This window comes from Lonchura striata, chromosome 3 (genome assembly GCF_050655825.1).
Source record: "Lonchura striata isolate lonStrDom1 chromosome 3, ASM5065582v1, whole genome shotgun sequence".
In the NCBI taxonomy this organism is placed as follows: domain Eukaryota; kingdom Metazoa; phylum Chordata; class Aves; order Passeriformes; family Estrildidae; genus Lonchura; species Lonchura striata.
In genome coordinates this window covers 114,032,924-114,052,852 of record NC_140705.1, presented here as the reverse complement: position 1 = coordinate 114,052,852, position 19,929 = coordinate 114,032,924, and the positions used below count along the sequence as shown (strand labels likewise).

The 19,929-nt window shown below is 40.7% G+C and overlaps 1 protein-coding gene across 13 annotated transcripts in view; it reads right to left on the bottom strand.

The window, feature by feature from the left end:
• WDPCP (WD repeat containing planar cell polarity effector) overlaps positions 1-19,929 on the bottom strand; it is a 164,685-nt gene that overhangs the window by 28,694 nt on the left and 116,062 nt on the right. For 11 of the 13 annotated variants that reach the window (XM_085576151.1, XM_085576146.1, XM_085576153.1 and 8 more), the window contains 2 exons: positions 18,125-18,188; positions 12,181-12,283 (listed from right to left, as the gene is read on the bottom strand). In XM_085576151.1, the coding sequence (XP_085432277.1) occupies positions 12,181-12,283; positions 18,125-18,188 (167 nt within the window). Of the gene's footprint in view, positions 1-1,004; positions 11,985-12,180; positions 12,284-18,124; positions 18,189-19,929 lie in introns of those variants that run through there. The other 2 variants (XM_085576157.1, XM_085576156.1) reach the window with 2 other exon arrangements.

The following is a 19,929-nucleotide window of genomic DNA, read 5'->3' as shown; positions in this document are numbered from 1 at the left end:
CCCTGGGCTGTGCGTGCATGCTCAAGAATAACCACTCCTGTGCCGTGGAGTTACTAGAAATCTGGAAGGAGGTAAAAGAAAAGCTTGCTCAGATGCTTATCACAGCAGCATGGTGCTACTTGAGATTTAATCTACCAGAATAAAGAAAAACACCACGAAATTTAAGCCACGCTCAGAACTTGTTCCCTTTCAAAGCAGAAAAGGCAAAGCTGAATCCCAATGATCCTCTGGCACAACAGATTTCTTGTCTTGGTGAAGGCCAAGCTGGTTTAACCATTACATGGACCTGATCAAAATCTGATTAAAGGTGAAAACATTGGCATTTCCAAACATAAGGCCAAATTCCTAGGAGTACTTCACGTATTCTGAATACTGCTACTGGAGAATATTTATAAATTAATTTTCTTCTAAAAATACTTTCCCCCCCCAAACCCTGATTTTTATTTTAAAATTTTAAAACTCCCATACAACCAGAAACTATTTGCTAAGTTTTGGGAAGTGCATAAAGCTTTGTTTAAAAACAATTTCAACTTCTTAATACACATAGTGTATTTTACTATTTCTTCATCATGCATACCGCTGATACACCCCAAAAAAGGCACTATTTCTGACAAAAAAAATCCTCTGAAGGTAGTTTTTCAATTTTTTATTCTTCTCTTTGGAATGAGTGGGTTTCAAGGTGTAATTTCTAATGCAGCATTTTAAACAACTCGTGAAGGACTCATCTATAAGCATCAATATTGTCAGGCTTCAACTCACACAAGTAATTTAACATTTGCACTGGGCAAAGCAGTTTACCTCCTGCTGACTGCAAATTACTGATAATATTGACTGTTTCTTTTGCCCCAAAACAGGGTGAGACCAGTGTGTGCAGAAACTCTCCTGGTTTTGTCAATATTACCCTTCTTTGACAACTGCAGCGCCAGGAGCCTGAGACGCGCCGAATGAAACGCAAACAGGCTTATCTGGTAGTAAATAATTTCAATTAGGCGATGGAAAAGCACCCGGAAATAAAATGTTTATTGCTTTTTCCCTTCCCCTGGGTTTCACGCTGTATTTTCCCCAGTGGGCAGTGAGAGGTTTGGGATGGGGGGGATCCCCGCACACGCCAGCCTTTGTGCACAGTGGTTGTTGTCACACTGACACCTAATGGCAAACACGAACACGAGAGGATTCCGGCTGATTGCCCAGGGGTGTGCTCTCCCCCTGGGTGCCAGGAATTCCAGGAAACAAGGCAGCTTAGGAAAGGGCCTCCAGCTGGCTGCGTGCGAGGGGCCTGGCGCTGAAGGGATGGTGGGCTGCCACAGGGAGCTGGGCCGGTCCCCAGAGGAAAGCACAAGCTCCAGGGCTGCCATGAGGGGGGCCAGAGGCATCCCCAGGGCTGCTGGTGGCTGTGAAGGTGCCATTGCATCCCTGCTTCACCCGCGGCTCTGTCCCGGCGAGGGGACAGCGGAACTCCAAACACGCGCCAACAGGCCGACAGTGCGGCTGGCAATACTGCAAGAACATAAGGCTAAAGCCTGTGCTTCCTTCAGGACTGGCTGAGGAATGTTTCTGGAGTGTTTCACTGTTAAAATTCTCTTTATTGCAGTGATCGGCGCGGTGCTAACTCCTCTTTCCGTATCTGAGGCGATGGCAGCACAGTGGGCAGGGTGATCCGGGCTCCCACTGCAGCAGAGGGGCCCACGCCGGCTCCAAATTTGCCTTCATGAACAAAAGATTTTGCCCTTTGGTGGCTAAAAGCAAGGGCCTAAGGTAAGCACTTTGTAGCTCTTTTCTTTGGCCACAGTGCATCCTATGCAGTAAAATAAATCATTAATTGTAGCCACCCCCTTGCATCTAGGTAATACAAGTTCGTATTATTTAAGCAGGAATGTGATGAAATTTAGCAGTGAACTTCAAACAAGGTTTAGGACCAGGTTCTAAATCCTTCAGTCAGAGGGTGAGCTCAAGTAAGGCTCCTGATAGTTCATCAGCACCTACCAAATGACGTAAAAACACATCCTGGGATTATTCTGCAAGGCGTCAGGGATGGCCCCAGAATCTGCTCTTCATCTGGTGTATTTTAAATGTATTTGAAGGCCTCCAGGGGGGATTTTAGCAGCAAGAACTTTATCAAGAGAAAGACTAAATTCAACAAAGAGTAACCATAGCAAGATTTAGCACAGATTTAATTAAGCAAAAAATATGATCTAGTTGCTGTGAAGCAATGTTAAATTTTTGAAAAAAAAAATAGAGAAGCCATGCTTAGGTTTTTTAACACAAGAGTACATCAAAGAATATTGACTTCCATGTTCTTTACAGGGAAAATTTTTAAACTATCAGTTAAGTGGTTAATTAATGGAATCTAATTTATGTGAGAACCCTACCCCAACTTTTTACTGATGTTGTGGTGTCCCTGGGCTGGGAGGGCAGGAGGCAGAAATCAAGTGGCTGTTGCAGCTTTGATTATCATAAAGATGATGGCAGTGTGACTGCAGTAAATGACTAATTAAAGTGAACACCATACATGCTTATAAGCTATCATTAATGATATCTTTCCATCATATTAAAATATTTTGCCATTTCATAACATCAACATTGCAGAGATAACCAGCTGCCTCACAATCTGTTTTTAAGACTGAATTTATAGTTTGAAATTCAGTACAATTCAGGATTTTTAGTGCCTTGAATGCTGTGAAAAATATTATTGAATGGCAGGTATTATTCATGCATGAGTTGGGGAGCTGCAGAAGTTTCACGGCACTGAGATTTAAAGTAAAAAGAAATGTCAGTGCAGACTAACTGAGAGAAAGGATATTTAGGGAAAAATACTTCAAATAGCTGAAATTAAATACAGAATGTATGTTTAGGAAAGAAAAAAGTAATTAATTCTGCATGAACTTAGTGCCTTGTGCTCGGCACTGCAGATCACTTTTTCACCAATCATTTTTCTACAACAAGTGTGACACTTCAGAAAGCGCAGGGCTGAGAGCAGTGGGTGCTGAGCTCACTCTCAGGCCTTGCTGAGCTCTTCTCTGTGCCTCTCACCAGCCTTGTCCTGATTAGAATGTCCCAGTCCTGAGGTGGGATTTGAACAGGGAACTTGGCTTTGTTAAGCTGGAAGCACTCCACAAGAACCACCATCAGTTATCAAACACCCGAACACCTGCGGTGGGGATTTTTCAGGGGTGAACTGTCAAGCAATCTCTTGTGTAGGAGTCTTTGGAGGAAAACAGCCTCAACCTCTGTTTTTGCCCTCGGCAATTCCACAGTATTCCCACATAAGGACCTGTGGTGTGCCTGGGGAGTGCAGTGAAAGAGGAGGAAATAAATAAATTGTCCTTCAATGTTCTTGTTTGTCTGTTTGATCTAACACCACATGTGCAAGGGTTCTCATATTTACATGACTCGTCCCTTCTGAGCACAGGGACCTTCAGCTTCCTCCTGCTGCTGACTGTGCTCTGCCGGATCACTGCTTCCAAAACTCACTTGCACATGGAATACTCAGAGATAATTCTTTGGTAGGCGATTCTAAAAAAAATTTAACACTGAGAGACTACAACCTGTGGGAATCCAGTGCTTCCCTCTGGCTGCCCTGGCAGGTCTGGGACCCTGGCAGGGGTCAGGAACCCCCTGGACAGAGCCCCAGAGACACTGTCTGTGATCTCTGTCCATGGAAAAGAGTTTTCAACCTTACAGGATGAATTACCAGCTCTGAGTGTTTGATATAAGTAATAATTAAGTGTGGCATGGGTGCAAAAGTAAAATTTTAGGATTCTAGATTAGGGGTCCAAAGGGAACAGGATGGAGGAAATTGGGTGTGTCTCGTCCTTTTTCTCCTTCTTCATGCCCTCCATGTCTCACTGTGGTGTTGGCATTTTTCTGTTGGTTCAGGCTGGGGACACACTGTCCAACGTAGGTGACAGATATTGGCATGTTATTGTAAATCCAGCCCAGGGAGTTTCTGGTATTGAATGTTTGTCACATCCCACTGAGGGCAGAGCTCCACACGCTGCCCTGCAGGACAGAGCTGGGCAGGGCAGCAGAACATGTGAGAGATAAACAGAATAAACAACCTGGAAACCAGCACAGACCAATTATGGCTTCTTCTTTGGCAGTGGGGCAGAAAGCAGAGACTTTTTACAATTTTGGGTTCATCAACACCACAGATTCTGACTACAGCCCAGCATTAAACTGCCACCCCGCATCAGCCCACCGTGGCACCTCCTTCCCAAGCCCTCTGCTGTCACACAGCTGATGTGATGAATTACAGCCTGTCACATCACGCTGGAGCAAACAGGACACAACACATACCAACTGCCATGCAAATATGTGTTTGCCAACGCTTTTGGGGCGCAGAGAGGAGCGAGCTCCCCGGTGAAAGCGAGAGGCTGTGTGACACAAACATGCCCCTGACACCCAGATCCATAGCTCCCAGCCAGCTGCAGCAGTTGTGAAAGCACCTCCTGCCTGGGATTACTTTTTTGTTCTTTCAGGAAAAAAAAAAGTAAAAAACCAAAACAAAACAAAAGCAGTGGTTTCTGTGATGTCATGCAGCAAAATACAAATACGTAATAATTCCTCTGGCTTGTGCTCAGATTTGGAGCTATTTTCATGACTGGGCAGATTTTGGCTGTGTATGTGTAAATATAACACCCACTTACGTACACACACACGTGCACACTATGAGATGTGTGAATATATATTACATATATATTATGTGGGTTTTAACTGCAGTCTTTTAGACCACATGTGGGCCTTTTGAAGCTAATGGGAGATTTACCAGGGGCTTTTTCACAGAGCTGTAGGCAAGAGTGGAATCCAGAACATATGAATATTATACTATAATGATATAGTGTAAATCATTTAGTTTGACCTACAGTGAATTAGAGGCTATTAAATTTCATCCAGCTATCCTACACCAAGCCAGAAAAACATGTGTTTGACTAAGCATAAATTGTATTTGGCTAAGACTGATTTCCCAGCAGGCTATTCATTCAGTCTTCATGCAAAGACTCTTTCCATGCATCAATTTCTTTGATAGTTTGTTTCAACAGTTATTTTAACTATGTGTGCTTTCTATTTAAATTTACTACAGTCTATGGACTGAAGTCAGTGATGAGAAGCCAAATTCCTACTTAAATTCCTAGCTGCAATGTCAACAGCTTGAGTATTGACTTGCTTCTCTTCACTTCAGTGCCATGCCATGGGCATCCCTCGGAGATCTTTTATGCTGAACTATTCTTTATCGTGTTACATCCTCCCCCGAGGTGCAGCTCTGTGAATTCCTTTAACTTTTGAAACTTTCTTCTTGATCTGTTGCCACCAAAAATATGTTGTTTACTTGGTAATTAGTGTCATCCATTCACTGTTGTCTGTGTGCATCAACTTGGCTGAGGGTTATAGGGATAAGGTGGAATTATACTCAAGAGATCTGAGATGAGTGACCTCACATGCCTTGCAATATCCTACTTTTTAGTAGAATAAAACCATATCAGGTACAGATAACTCCTTTCAATTTTCAGAATTTGGAAATACTGGATTATTTTTTTTTCTTGTTTGCTTTTTTATAAACCAGTCATAGTATGTGGCTTTAGGTACAAAAAATAGAAGTCCCTAAAACTGGCAAAACCAGTTGATCTATGACTTCTGCTAAGATTTTTTCATAATCCATAGGGCATTATTTTACTGCTGGCAGACACTACAAAATATGAGGATCACTAAAATATGAAGGAGAAGGTATATTCATTTTGGGAATATAGTTGTGCTTTTTAAATCAGTTCTGTGGTGGGCAAGAATATGTCACTATAAAGAAGGGGGAAAATGGAAGGCCATGATAATTCTAAAGCTTGACACAAAACTATAAATCTCTTTCAAGTGAGGATACACAGATCTTTGTGGAGACCTCTGCAGCTAAGCAAACCAACTAGCCTTTGATGTACTCATAATTATTAGGGGCTGAGGATTATGTCTTTAGGCAAAGCTGTCTGCAGTGGGAAGGAATAGATCAAAACTGACATCATGACACAAGCAAGAAGAGAGGTGAGATGCGGTGGAGCCAAAAATAGCTTGGCATTACTGTAGTCTTCAAGTAAAACAAATGACTCCACTTCTTGAAAAGAACACAAGGAGGGGAACAGAAAGTGCCTGTAACCCTCAAGGGAGTAAAATCCTCAGTACTGTCAGAACCCCAGCCTGGTTCAGGGGTTGTGTGTGGTGGAAAAGTCTCTCCTCCAGCCCAAGCTTCCAAAGAAAGGCTCAGCAGTCTCTGTTGTTGGGTCTCAAGGCAGTTTATTGCAAGTTATCTAAAAGATTTTCTTCTGGGGCTGCTGTGGTTTGCTCAGAGCTCAGGCAGAGGCACACACACACCCTGACATCCTCCCTGTCTGCTGTCCTCTTCTCTGCCCCCTGCCCCTGCCTGCTGCTATTTTTTATATGGTACATTACATGTTAAATGTTTATAGCTTTTCCCCAATATCTACTACCTATATTAAATGGTGTCTTTCTACTCTAAACTAATTTATAAGTGCCAACATCACCAAGAACATGGAGGTAAGGAAGAAGAAAGAGGAGGAACAGGACCGGCCTACATTCCTCTATCTTAAAACTTCTGACCCCCATGTACAAAGTAAAAACCCCCCTGTACAGGTGTTAAAACCCCCCTGTACAATACTAAAAAAACTTCCCCTCTACTTTGTAACTACTTCTACTCTAATATCTAAACTTTTGTGACTTCTTGTTCTTCCTGCAAGGTTGGTAAATAATTCCATGGTTCAAACCCAAAATCACAGCTGCTTCCAGCTGCCTGCCAGGGTCTAGAATGCTTCTGACCAGGGCCTGGAACCTCTAAAAATGTCTGAGGGACATTTTGAGTTCCAACAAGTACCAGCTGGAAATTTAGAGACAGGATGCAGTGCCATGAGTGCTGGCTGCTGCTCCATCCTCTTTGAGCCACTCTGCCCTTTGGTCCTTCCAAGCCAGGTCTTTGCAGATGGCATCACTCCTGGTCACACCACGCCCACCCATGAGATTCTGCTTGCTAAAACCCCTCCCAAAGCCCACTGAAGATGGCAGAAACCCTTTCATTGTGTTCAGTGGGCTCTGTGTCAAGTGCTGTGTGTGGCTTGGTGTGTTCAAGAGAGTGTATATATGAGCACAGTTAAATAATTTCAAATTACTATGGATCTTCAAAGACACTCATCTTGGGTGGCATAAAATTAAAAAGGTGTTTCTGGAAACTGATTTCTTGCCATAGGTGAACTGCCAATCATATTTAGAAAGCATTTTTCATTAAAAATATTTTTCTGTCTCTCTGGGGAAAAAATCCCATTATTAGAAAAATAAAAACAAAGGGTTTGATTCCAGAGGTTTTGATTGACTTAAACTGAAAATAGAAATAAATAAATAGGAGATCTAACACTTACACTGAGGGGAGCAGGCTCCAAAAATCTGTAGCATGAATAGGTATCCCCCGAGCCCTCCCAGATCACAGTTCACTTGTGTCTGGGACAATACCTTTGAAGCATGCCATAAACATGTTATACAGTGAAATAAAAGTCATTAAATAAAGGCTAAGATTCTCAGTTAACTTGAAACTTGATAGATGACAAGAGAAAGCTGCACGTGCCAAGGAAGAGCAGGGAATGAGGAAGGCTTTGCCAGCAGTGTCGGAGCGGGTATGTGAGGGTGAGGAAGAATATTGCTTGAGAGATGAAAGGACTTATTATGGATCAGAGGAGAAGGAAATGTTACCAGCTAGGCTAGTGCAAGGCCAGAGAAGGCTACAAACACAGGGAGACAATTCTAAACATGGTCTTGAAATGCAAGCAGGCTCCCCAGGACCGTCAGGAAGAGGGGAAGATCTGAGTAAATGATAAGTGATTTGGAGGTAGCAGACTGCAATGCAAGACCAGACTGGTATCTCAGACAAAACACCGTAGGATGTGTCATTATTAATTATCACAAAGAACATGTAAGCCATTCAATATAAAACACTACCACAGAACTAAGATAAAATTAATTAATTCTCCACTTAGGGTTCAAACTGGTGATGTTCCTTGCTAGTAAGGTGAAACATTTAGGGTCCCTACATTTTAAATGTCATTTTACAAACACAGTGGGAAATTAGACTTCAGTCTCTGTGAGAACTGATAAGATTCCCTATCTCGCAAACAGTATGGAATACTTCCAGAAATATTTCAAATGGAAAAACCTCAAGCGCTTCCATGAGACATTAGTGAACCACCAAAATGTTAGTCAGACCCATCTAGCATTTCAGAACAATGCATTTATCTGAACATCAGTGTTTTTGTTAAGATACCTCTGTTAGAAATGTTGCCTAAACATTAGTTGCTAATATTCTGAAATTCTAAGTAGAAACACAAGGTTTTCCAATTTGCCTTTCAACTATGCAGCAGTTATCTGTCTTGTCACAACACGAATCCCTTTTGGGTGAAAGCTGTTGGTTTGAAGGTTAAAATCACCTTGCTGGGCCCTAATGTAATTTGTTGGAAGTTGGCCTTGGGAAACTTTCTGACACTGCCTACATGTGCTCTTGGTTGGATATTCATTGAGCAAATGATGTCTGAAGGGCTGAGCTCCTCAGTCCATGATCATTATTAGCTATGGCATTCCTGAACAGGCTCTGCCATGTCGCTTCTTTGCAACTCAGCTTTTACATCAGCAACCCACACTGCACAGCTGCAAACAGCCTCACTCCCCCAGCACCCAAAATGATGTTCCAGGAGAGTACATGCCAGCTTATGCTCGTAAACAGAATTTATTAGTAACCTACATATACGCCAATATTGAATAAACTATTTATCCTCTCTTTTAATCAAGTGAAATGAGGTGCACAGCATACATTTTAGGCAAGGCTAAATGAGAACTCCCTGACCTCATTAAGGAACCTGTGGATCTACCACGGAAATAATCCAACAGAAAATCCTCGGAAGAAGAAACCACAGGATCCACAGCCGGTGGTATGCTGATCAAATAAGGGTGGGGAAAGAGGAGGTAGTTAATGCCATTTCTGAGACGTACAGTACTTCAATCTTCTCATCCCTCCAGATGCATTTTCACAGGCTGTCAAACATAAAATCTTACGAGAACACTGATCCTCAGAAGATTTGAATCAGATGGACAAAATAGATGATTCTGCCAAAACCACAGTTCACCTGGCACTTCATCTTGCTCAGCAATATTCCCACCAAGCTACTGTGCTCTGCAGGTCTGCAGGTGCTTTCACCAGATGCCCACAGACCTCCTCAGCTCCTAAGCCTTGAAGGTGGCTTCTTCAAAACAGTGCCCAGCAAAGTGCAACCATGTGCTGATGAACTGAGAAGAGCCAAAATTCAGAAAAATCTTAAAATAATCAACCTGTTTGTAGTTTTATCTTGACACAAATATTGGTGTAATATATGTGAGGAATCAACCCATATAGAACTCTGGATGATGTCTATAAATTTTAATTATATTGTCATTCTACATTATTTGTAGGAGCTTGAAACTTTTCCTGGAAGTCCGAGTTTGAAATATATTATGCTTGAAGTGAGCCCTGTACACAGAAACATCTTGACACATTAAATATATCTGGGGCAAGATGGAGTGCTCTCAAAGGCTTGGGAATCAGCCAGAAGCACTGACTCATTCAAGAAGTGCTGAGCTGAGGTTTGGGGATGGGCTGCTCAGGAAATTTTATCAGATATTGACATATGACAGTAGTTCACTTTATAAATATACATACATACATATATATATATAATATATATATATATATATATATATATATATATATTTTTTTTTTTTTTTTTAAGACATGAGCTGTAGAGGTGTCCAGTATAAGCTCAATAGCACTGATTGCACCTTGCTGCCTCTCTTTGCTTAGGTTATTCTTGTAAAAGTCTGAAGTGGGTGTTCAAGAAGTCTGGGGAGAAGTGTGACCACTGGTGAACTGAGTGGCTGCCAGCTCCAGAGAGCAGGGACCAATTGAAGAGGAGTGGGTTTGGGAACAGGGGACACAGACTTGTTTGAAACTGCATTTTAAAACTTCTGGCTCTGGCATGATTCTTTTCTCCCCCTCTCAAAGTATTAGAAAAATACAGCAGTTTACATATAAAGCACTCATCATCTTTTGTTTTCATTGGGTCCACAAAGTTCAAACCTCATGTCAACTTTTTTTGCCAACAACAGTTTCTGAAATAAAAACATAATTAGAAGGGACATTGGAATAAAGAATAACAAAACAAAACCTGTGGCTGAGATTTCACATGTTTAAGGTGAGATTGAAACAAACTCATGGGAGATTCCTGTTTATTTTCATACAAAATGAATTGGATGCAAATTCATTGCTGTTTAGAGAATGAATCTCAGTGACAGTTTGTCCCTGGGGGCATTGAAAAGTACTTTAAATCATCCTGATAGTTAATTATTCAGCAAAAGTCTTTATAATATAAAATGACTTTAATAATTTATGCTAATGGGGCATTGCAGAGGTAACCGTAGGACTGTCTGGAGGAGGGGAAGACTGTGTGCCTGCACATTTGCTGCTGAATTTTAGTTACACGTGTGTGTAACTACATGACTACTACACAACTACTTCCTTGACATGCAAGGAAGGCATCTGTGGTCACTCTGTTCTTTTCCCTACCCCTCTCCCTGCATGTGCATCTACAATGCTACAAAAGGCTCTCACTGAAATGATAAATAGCCCAATTTCAGAAATCAACTAATCATGGTTGTTTGCAAGGAATTAAATGAAGATACAGATTAGAGTTTAAATGTTCTGGATTAAGTGTCAGAGAATAGATAATGACCAGATGTAAGTCTTGGGTATATTTTCAAGTCCTTCAGTTACATTTGCTGCAGCACATAAGTGTCTAAGAAGTAAATTAAGAGAAAGCAAGGGAGATGTAACTGCACACTTTAAGTGCCCATTAAGAGATGACCTAAGGTGTAATTTTTTTTTAAGTGGTGAAAGGGCTTGCCCAAAAGCCCAGTTAAATTGGAAAAATAGCTTTAAGTGATTTGAGCATGAAAATTAAAGACTCTGAAGAGAAGAGCTCAGGAGAGGGACTGCTTGATTCCTGCTCTGCTGGACAGGGAAGGAGGTGCTACTGAATTGCAGTAGCCTTGAAAGTCATGGATTTATGCAATCTATAGAAATAGGCACATAAATGCATATATGGCCTCTGCATTTCTAGGTTCTGGAATGGCATTCACTTGTATGCTCTGGGCAAACAGGGAGATGTACAGTTCTAAAAGAATCCCATGTTACCCAAGATCTCAAAGGTTTTGTGACTCTGACTCACAAAAAAACCTTCTGAGCTTTAATCCTATTCTACTTCTTGGCATGGGATAAGGACAAAAGCTCAGTGCTTTCCTCTAATGATGCAGTAGAATAAGCAAAAACAGAACTGTGCAGATTTTAAAGAAACCTTTTTAGGCTCTGTGGGTTTTCTTCCCTTTGTCTCCAGTGGAGATCAGCTCCCCAGACAGAGACACTATCTGCTTGGTTCATGCTATAAGGCATGAAATCAGAATGGTCTCACGTGCTTGCATACATCTCTTCATGTCAATTCAGAAGAAACACAAGGAGAAAGTGAGTGAGTTGTGAGTTCCCCTGCATGAAAAGTCATCTGTGTTTTAGCTGTTAATCTCACGCTGCAACTTTAGCATCGATATTCCTTATGGAATGACAAGAACCCCACTGCATGCAAAGCTGCTGCTTTAAAGGCAGGATGTGAAGCTGTGTTCACATCAGTAAATGTTCCATTCGAGTGCTGCCAACGTATCAGTGCTGGATGTGGCTCCAGTGTGCACCAGCAAGTATTTAGAGGTGAGTCAAATTGCCATGCCTGGCCTTAAATGTTGATATGAACAAAGATTTTCAGATTCAGTCCCTTACCTCTTGCACTCAGTTCAGTTTGTACAGCCTGAACTTTCCTTTATAGCCACAGTATAAATCTTCACAGCTATCCTCACATGGGTACTGAAAGGCAAAGCTGTGTGATTTTTATAAGCCTCCTTCTTTAGTTAGGAGTAAAAATACTGTTCTTTAGTCACAAATGAAAATCCAGTCTCACTGTCAAAGAAAACAATGCAATCCAAACAAGAACCCCTCTACAAATATAACAACATGTTCTACAGGATAAGTATTGATTAAAACAAAAGGGCTTTTTAGACACCATTAATTCTTACCAATTCCAGTAGTTATTGATTCTGCATCAATGTCATTAGCCTTTCTCTTTGCCACTTCAGCTAGGGCAAATTCACCCTTATCTAGAGCAAGGTAATGGATGTCCTTTGGAAATAAAGAAGAAAAAAAGATTAATCTAAAATGAATCTCAAAGGAGCAACAAAAGGGATTTTGAAAGAAAGAAGTTCTTTTATTATTTAGATCACAAACACAGATGGAACTGATGAACCTACCATTACATTTTAATTCCCTCCAACGCAAATATATTTCCTTACTTGTGCTGTTGAATACAGCAATGAATAAAACACTGACCAATCATGCACTGATAAAAGCAAAGCTATTGACTCAGTGTATGAAAGAAACCAACCTGTCTACTTTTAACATAACTTCTGTTGAATTAAAAGAACATTGATAGAGGTGGCTCTGTGTAAAGCAGATCTGAAGTATTGGAGCTCTCCTGGCTGGCAGCCTGTATTTGGAGTATGCTAAATGCAGATGTGGTGCTTAGAGACATGGGCTAGTGGTGGGCCTGTTAGTAATGGGCTAACAGTTGGACTCAATTACCTTTGAGGCCTTTTCCAACCTTCATGATTTTATGATTTGAAGGTTTCTAAGTTTTAGGGACTAATTTTTGTTTGAATGTTGTCATACACTCACTGTTGGAGGTCATTACCTTCACCTCTCTGTGGCTAGGGGCTGATGGTCCTCCCTGGGCTGATATTGGAGGTAATAAGAGCAACAGTGGCTGCTCAGTGGTTTTAACATCCACGGGGTTGGCATTATTCCTGAGTCACTCCTGAGCAACAAGGGGCTTTCAAAAAAATGTTGTCTAGCATGAATAGTTACTAATATTCTGGATCTGCCCCATTCAACCTGGCCTGAAGCACTTCCAGGGATGGGGCAGCCACAGCTTCTCTGGGTGACTTCTGTTCCAGGGCCTCACCACCCTCACAGGAAAGAATTTCTTCCAAATATCCAACCTAAACCTGCCCTCTGCTAGTTTAAAGCCATTCCCCTTTGTCCCGTAACTGCATGCCCTTATCAAAAGTAAGGATTTTATAACATATTAATATTTGAGGTGAAAACCACCTGCACTACATACAGAGCTCTTTGTGGGAGAATATATTCCTGTAGACAAACTACACTCTCACTGCCCTTGGTTTTGGTCCTCGAAAAGCAAAAGTTTATTTTTGACCATTAATCAAGAGACAATGAATCCCCTTCTCATCTGGCATCACACACACATGGTGTGCTGTGCATGAACTGTGAAACAGAAAGTGAGGAAAAGTCCAAGAACAGTTGGCAAAGTTTCTTCCCCCACTACTTTGGTGAAGATGCCATTTAACATCCAAAGATTTGAACCATTCCTTTGTTTTGCAATCCATCTGCTTGCAGGATTTTAAAGGGAAAAGGAAATACTGACCTCTGCATGCCATAAAAGCAACCATATTCTCCCTAATGTTAAAGATTTCAGGTGAAAATCCTTCTTGATGTGAGTTTACTGCCACCTGCATCTATATGACAGAACCTCTTACAGGAAAGAAAGTCACATTTAGATGAAAAAAGTGAGAGTAATAGTGTTAGGAGAAAGACATGCTGGTTTCAGCAACCCCTCATTTAACGACAACAACAACAACTTTAAAACAAAACTGAAAGTCTTAGAGAAACAGAGATGATTATGCAGGAAAGCCAGATTTGCAGGATCTGAGAGCCTGCAGGACACAGCAGTGTCTTCTCATCACAAACACAGGTGTGACTAAAAAAATGTGCAAATGTCTTGGAGCAGAGTAATGGGTTATGAACTTGTGGTGAACTCTGTATTTCCTCTCTTTGTAGGTCTAACTTGGTTGTCAGGAGAAAATGGCCTGAGCAGCAAGGTATGATTTCTATGAAGATTAAACAGCAGATACTGTCGCCTTATTTAGATAACAATAGAAAACCCAAGGGCTCTTGGACAAGTCTGAACTTAGAGAGATTTGGATGTACAGGCAGACTTATTTTAAATACATTCTGACAATGTTTAATGATTGTCTTTCTGTAGCTTAAACTATGAGAAGTATTGTATACCTCTGTGCAATTTCAAATAATAAGCTTGAGGATGGAGTGGAAACAACTGCAGAAAATGATGAGGTTTTGTCACTGAAGAGCTTGTGCACTCTGTGCATCAAAGCAGCTGTTATTTCAGGTCTCGTTTGAATTAAAAAATGTAAAGATGTTACATATCATCATTAACTAACAGGTGCCTTGTAAGAAATAAAGTTTAGCAGAAGGTTGGTAAGTGGCTTGCTTTGTTGTTCCTCAAGCTGCTGCTCATGAAGACCAATACAAACAATAGCCTTTGCCTCATCTCTAAACCAGCTTTAGAAAGAAAAGATTACAGATATGAAATCTCCTAATTAGACCATTTCAGATAGAATTTAGGTGTTTCTCTTTCAAATAAACCAGCAAAAGTGGATTTTTCTAGGAATTTATACCTCTTTGAGTAGATTAAACTAGAAAACTTAAAACCAGCAAAAAAAGAAGCACCAGATTACAGGGTGCTTTAAAGAATGACAGGGGGGAAAAAAAGGAACTAAATTATCTGAATATTCATGATGGATTTTTTCACACAATTACCTAAGAATTTATAAGTCCAAAGATCACATCTCTCTCAAACACGACGGTGACAAAAAAAACCAAATTCCAGCTGCTTATCAGGAGCTTGCTGAAAGAGCTCTATTTTATCATTTAACAGTTTGCTTACTTTTTGGACTTCTTTCCTTTCCCCCTCACCTTTGTGACTCACAGAGCTGGCTGTTGGTGAGTAAAAGCCATTTAAACACAACGTGCATTTGTCTATAGGATATTTCTGGGCAACACTCCAACACTTCTTCGAAGCATGCACTTTCCTCATCAGTGTATCACCCAAGATCTGACAGTTTTATTAAAGTGTCTTTTCCTTGCAGTTTTTGCTACCTTTGGTACATGGGATGGCCTTTTGAATTTTCAGCAGCTGAGAGCTGGACTGCACTATAAAAGCATTTCAAGCTAACAACCTTTCCACTGCTTGATCTTTTCTGTCACAGATTGCATCAGTCACTGTCCAATAAACGGAGCTGTTGTTCTTGATATTATGTCCTTTCCAGTTTTTTTTTTTTTTTTTTTGAACTTTGTAGGAGATGATATTAATTGATGGACTTTGATGTGACATGAGGGTAAAGCTCAGGGAGAGACACAGCAGTGGATGTGTCTTGCTATGGCATCATCTATGATGCTATAGCTATAGTTTTAAGCCTTTTTTGTTTTTTCTTTTTCATTTCTTTGAAAGAAATTAGCCCTCAGATGGCAGTCTCTCAAATTTTGCAGTCTCAAAACAAACAATGGGAATTCTGTAGAGCCCTGTTTGGTGAACTTGATGCTCGGGGTAAATTCTCTAAGAATTTAGAGACATTTTCTTAGAAGTCAGGTGATGAGTACTCAATGTTTGCATTCTCCTCAACCTCTGTTACATCTATTCCTCCCTACCCTTTCCTTTTTGTTCCTTCTCTGCTCCTCTTTAATAAACAGATTTTTCTCTTTCTCATTTTCCTTATGTCAACAGCTATCTTTATTTAGACTACTATCTCTTCTTGAAATCCCATTAACTTAATTTGGAAGAAGGTGATGTGACTCCTAGAGCTATCTGAGGCTTTAAAAATGGATAAAACTGCTTTAAATATATGCAAAATCAAATTGTACATTAGTAATTGCATTTTGCCCTACATAAACAATATTTAGGAACCATTCAGTATTAAGCAGAAGTGAGGGATGCACAACCCTTGCTTATAGAAGCATTGTTATACTAATACCTACAAGGACTGTAAGGTTTTAGGGAACAGGTTATCTAATTTTCACATGGTATTAAGCACAATGAAGCCAAATTCCCTAGAAATTACCACGGCACAAATAAATACTCTTAATGACTTATGCAAGTTTAAACTTCTTGAGTCCTGTACTTAGTGGGCTTGCAGCAGTACCTCGTTGGCTTATTTTAAAATTTGTTCATTAGTGACTGACTTAGATGATGAATTAGCAACAGGACATTTCCCCAGAGGAGGCAGGGATGTGTGCTGCTTGTAGCATAATTTAGGGACAACCATGAGGAATTTCAAAGGTAATGCAAGCAGAAGGAGGACATTAAAGAACTGGTTTTGATCTCACAATGACATAAGCCAGGAGGAACTCTTCAGGAATACATGTTTATGTTTCAGGGCATTGGTGGGATGGAAAATGAAGAGTAGGTGTTGAGAGAGGAAAGGAAAGGCAAAGAGTAGGAAAGGATGGAGTTAACTGCTTTGTGAACATTGAAACTCCTCTTGAAGAAAGCTGGAGAGACTTTTTGGTGAGGGTAGAACATGTATATTGTACCTGGTGACTGTAGCACAAGAACTCAAGGGGGAAGGTTTTATGTGGGGGGGTATTTTGTTTGTTTGAGGAGCTGATAAACTGTTAAGTATATATTTTATATACCTGTGGAGCCAGGTACTGACAGTGCCTCCCCCTCCCATCTTAAACACCCAGCACTGGTGCTCCCTCAATCCTGCCATCTGCAGAGAGAAGGGAAGAGACACATAGAAAATGCTCTCATAAGAGAGGACATTTGTTCTGTCAGAATGGCCAAAATTAGGGAGTATTTATTATCTGTACACTGGGAGAGCCCTTGACAAAAAGCTTTAATCTGAATCTTATATGTGAAGCTTTAATATGAATTATATGTGGCTGCAGCAGTGCTTAGCATGATTAGGTATAAAATTTGTGCTGAAGAGGTTTCATTCAATAAAGAAAAGGAAAGAGATGATCTAAAAAGGCAGAAAATCAAGGGGAGTAAACACAGAACATGTAATGAATTTCCTAAAAGTCTGACATTTCCATCACATTCTTTTGATGCATACTTAGGAAAGTTTATCGCAGTGTTCACATCTTTCTAATTAGATGGAACAAGGCAGATGATTAGAGCCATGAAAAAAAACATCAAAAGGTTCACACAACTTTTTATATAATTAGAAGGGAATTTTCATAACCCCTAAAAGCAGGATTTAATTGTGTAATTTAACATACAATTTAAATATCAAGATCAAACTAGCAGGGCAAGTGACTTAATGGGATAAATGATATTAACATCTAGTGTCAAAGCTTAATTTAAACAACAGAATGTCTTCATTATGCAAAAGAGTCAAGCAAACGAATCGTTCAAAGGGCCTTTTTTTCAACAAGCCCTTTCCTATTGTTTCTTTGAAAACAATGAAATCAGCTGTGGAGCAGCAACATGCTGAGAGACTAGGAGAGCACGACTGGCTTTGTCCATCTGACCTCACTGTGACATTGTGGTGCAAGATCTTATAAAACAAGAACCTCCTGCAGTGCTCACACAGAGGACCTTTTAAGAGCTGGTTAATTTTACTTTTGTGGCTAATTAAATGGGAGGGGGCAGAGAGTGCATGAAATGTTAAAACCCTTGTGTTGATGCTGCTGAGCTTTGTTGTTTTAAAAGCACCAGCAGAAGCGTTCATAATTTGTCACTTTTCACAAAACCCCAAGAGACAAACTAGGAGCATTCAGGATCCCCAGGACATGGACAGCTCTTGTGTCCAGGACTCAGCAGTGGGACTTAAAGGAACAGATTAGAAATGCACAGGCTTATTAGTGTGAAAGATGACATTCACCCACACCAGGTCAGATGAAGAAAGGGAAAGTTTAAAAACATATACAATAATTCCTGGAAAATTAAGAATAGCCTGTAGGCCATGCTGGGGAAGATGTCAGTGACTGAAGATACTCAGTTCCTACTGATGAGTTTCACGATGGCAAAGGTAGAACAATTCTTTCCTCAGTATCTGCCCAAGGCTGCAAATGACTGGAACTGTTTTAATGCGTGCAGAGCTGGCAAATAATATCCTCCAACAGCCTCTGTCTCCAGAAACAACTCACCATGAACAGGTCCCGAGCACCGATGTCAACAGCAAGCAGAAATGCTTTTTCAAACCTCTGGTACCTGAAAGAAAAAGGAAACACATCACTTGCTGAGGCCAGCTGAGGAGCTGCATCAAATTTTGCTCATGTACAAATTCCTTCAACGCTCACCAAAAGTGATGCCAAAGCTTTACAGGGGAAACCTGATGGGCTCACACTCAGATTGCAGAACTGTGGGGTAGGACAGTGACTACCCTTCACCTCCTTCATTGTTTAGAACCTTCACCAAGTGGTTCAGTGTTGAGCCCCATCAGATCTGCTGGAATCAAGACTGCACTGGCAAATGCTAATCCAAATCGAAAATTCTGCACTGGGTTAATGTCTCTCACTATTTTGTGACATTGTATTATGAGAAAGTGATTCTATCTGTACACATTTCCTCCACTGCACACTTTTAACTGTTTAAAATTAGCTATCAAAATAGATCCTGTGATTATTTTTAGACATGCAAATACCCCAATTTTATTTCAGCTGTGGTAGAAGATTGATTCCATATAGAAAGGTTTTGTATTTGTCTCATTACAAAGTGGGTAAAATTCCCTTTCCACCTGTTAACAATTTCAACACTGGATCATTGTGGACATTTGAGGTTGGAAGGGGATGACTTCTTTGCTCCAGTGGGGGGGAAAAAAAAAAGCATTGTGATTTCTCAGGGTGAGAAAGTGTTAGGCTGTGCTTGTCAAATGAATATTGTCAGCCAGCATCCCGTGGGTGCCAGAATTTGTAGAGCTCAGTACCTGGGTGGTGGCACAGCGGGCAGCACTGCAGCTCCTCCCAGGCTGCTGTGGACAAGAGGAAAGGTGGGAATCCTCCTTCCCTGGCTGGGTAAATAACCCCACATGAGAATCCTGGCCACAGGAATCCTCAGCTCCCTTCCTCCTCTCCTCCAGCACACACTGGGGAGGATTCACCAGATGGCAACACGGAACCAGAGAGGACTTTTCCTCAAGGAAGAACATTCGTGAAAATAAGGTACAATAAGTTAGCTTGAGTAGAAAAGGAAATGCACTCTCCAGGTGAGGTTCCTAGGAGCTGAGTGGGGAGCCCTTCCCTCCCTAAAGCTAATCTCCCTGCTGGGCTTTCCAAGTACTAATTTGCAGCCCTCCTCACAGAACCAGTTTAAGGGAGGGGAAGAGATAAATTAAATTAACCTCTTGATTGCCAGGGAACAGGCAGTGCACCCCCACTTCCTCATGCCTGCCTGTGCAGCTGAAGTTTTCAACATGATTCCTGTGACAGATTTTCCATCAAAATACATGGTTTTGCAATGATGCTTTTGAAGCTATACTTTAATTAAGAAAAATAATTACATGTTAAAATATGTGTATCTTGGACAGCTGTCATGTTTATATTTTTTTCCTGGCATATTTTTTTTTCCCATTATGGATTAAATACACAGTCTTAATACTTAGAGAGGAAATTGGAAACTGAACAGAAACCAGCAATGTGACTGGCTAAAAAGAATGTCTGTATCATTATTTTGTATTTCCAAAGCTGTCACTACATGGACTATTTGAATGACATTCACTTTAGTCAAGGAAAAAATGCCTGCAACCAAAAAATATAAAATAACTTTCTCATTTGATTGACTTGCAGAACAGAATCATGGCCTTAAGCTGTAATTTCTTTGCAGTTTCACAAAGATTTCAATTATTTTTCCTTTAATCAACATACATACTTTAGTCTCATTATGGCCCCTATTCATAAAAGTGTGACATTAACTCTTTATTTTCAGATCTGTACTAAGGGAAAAAAGAGAAAAA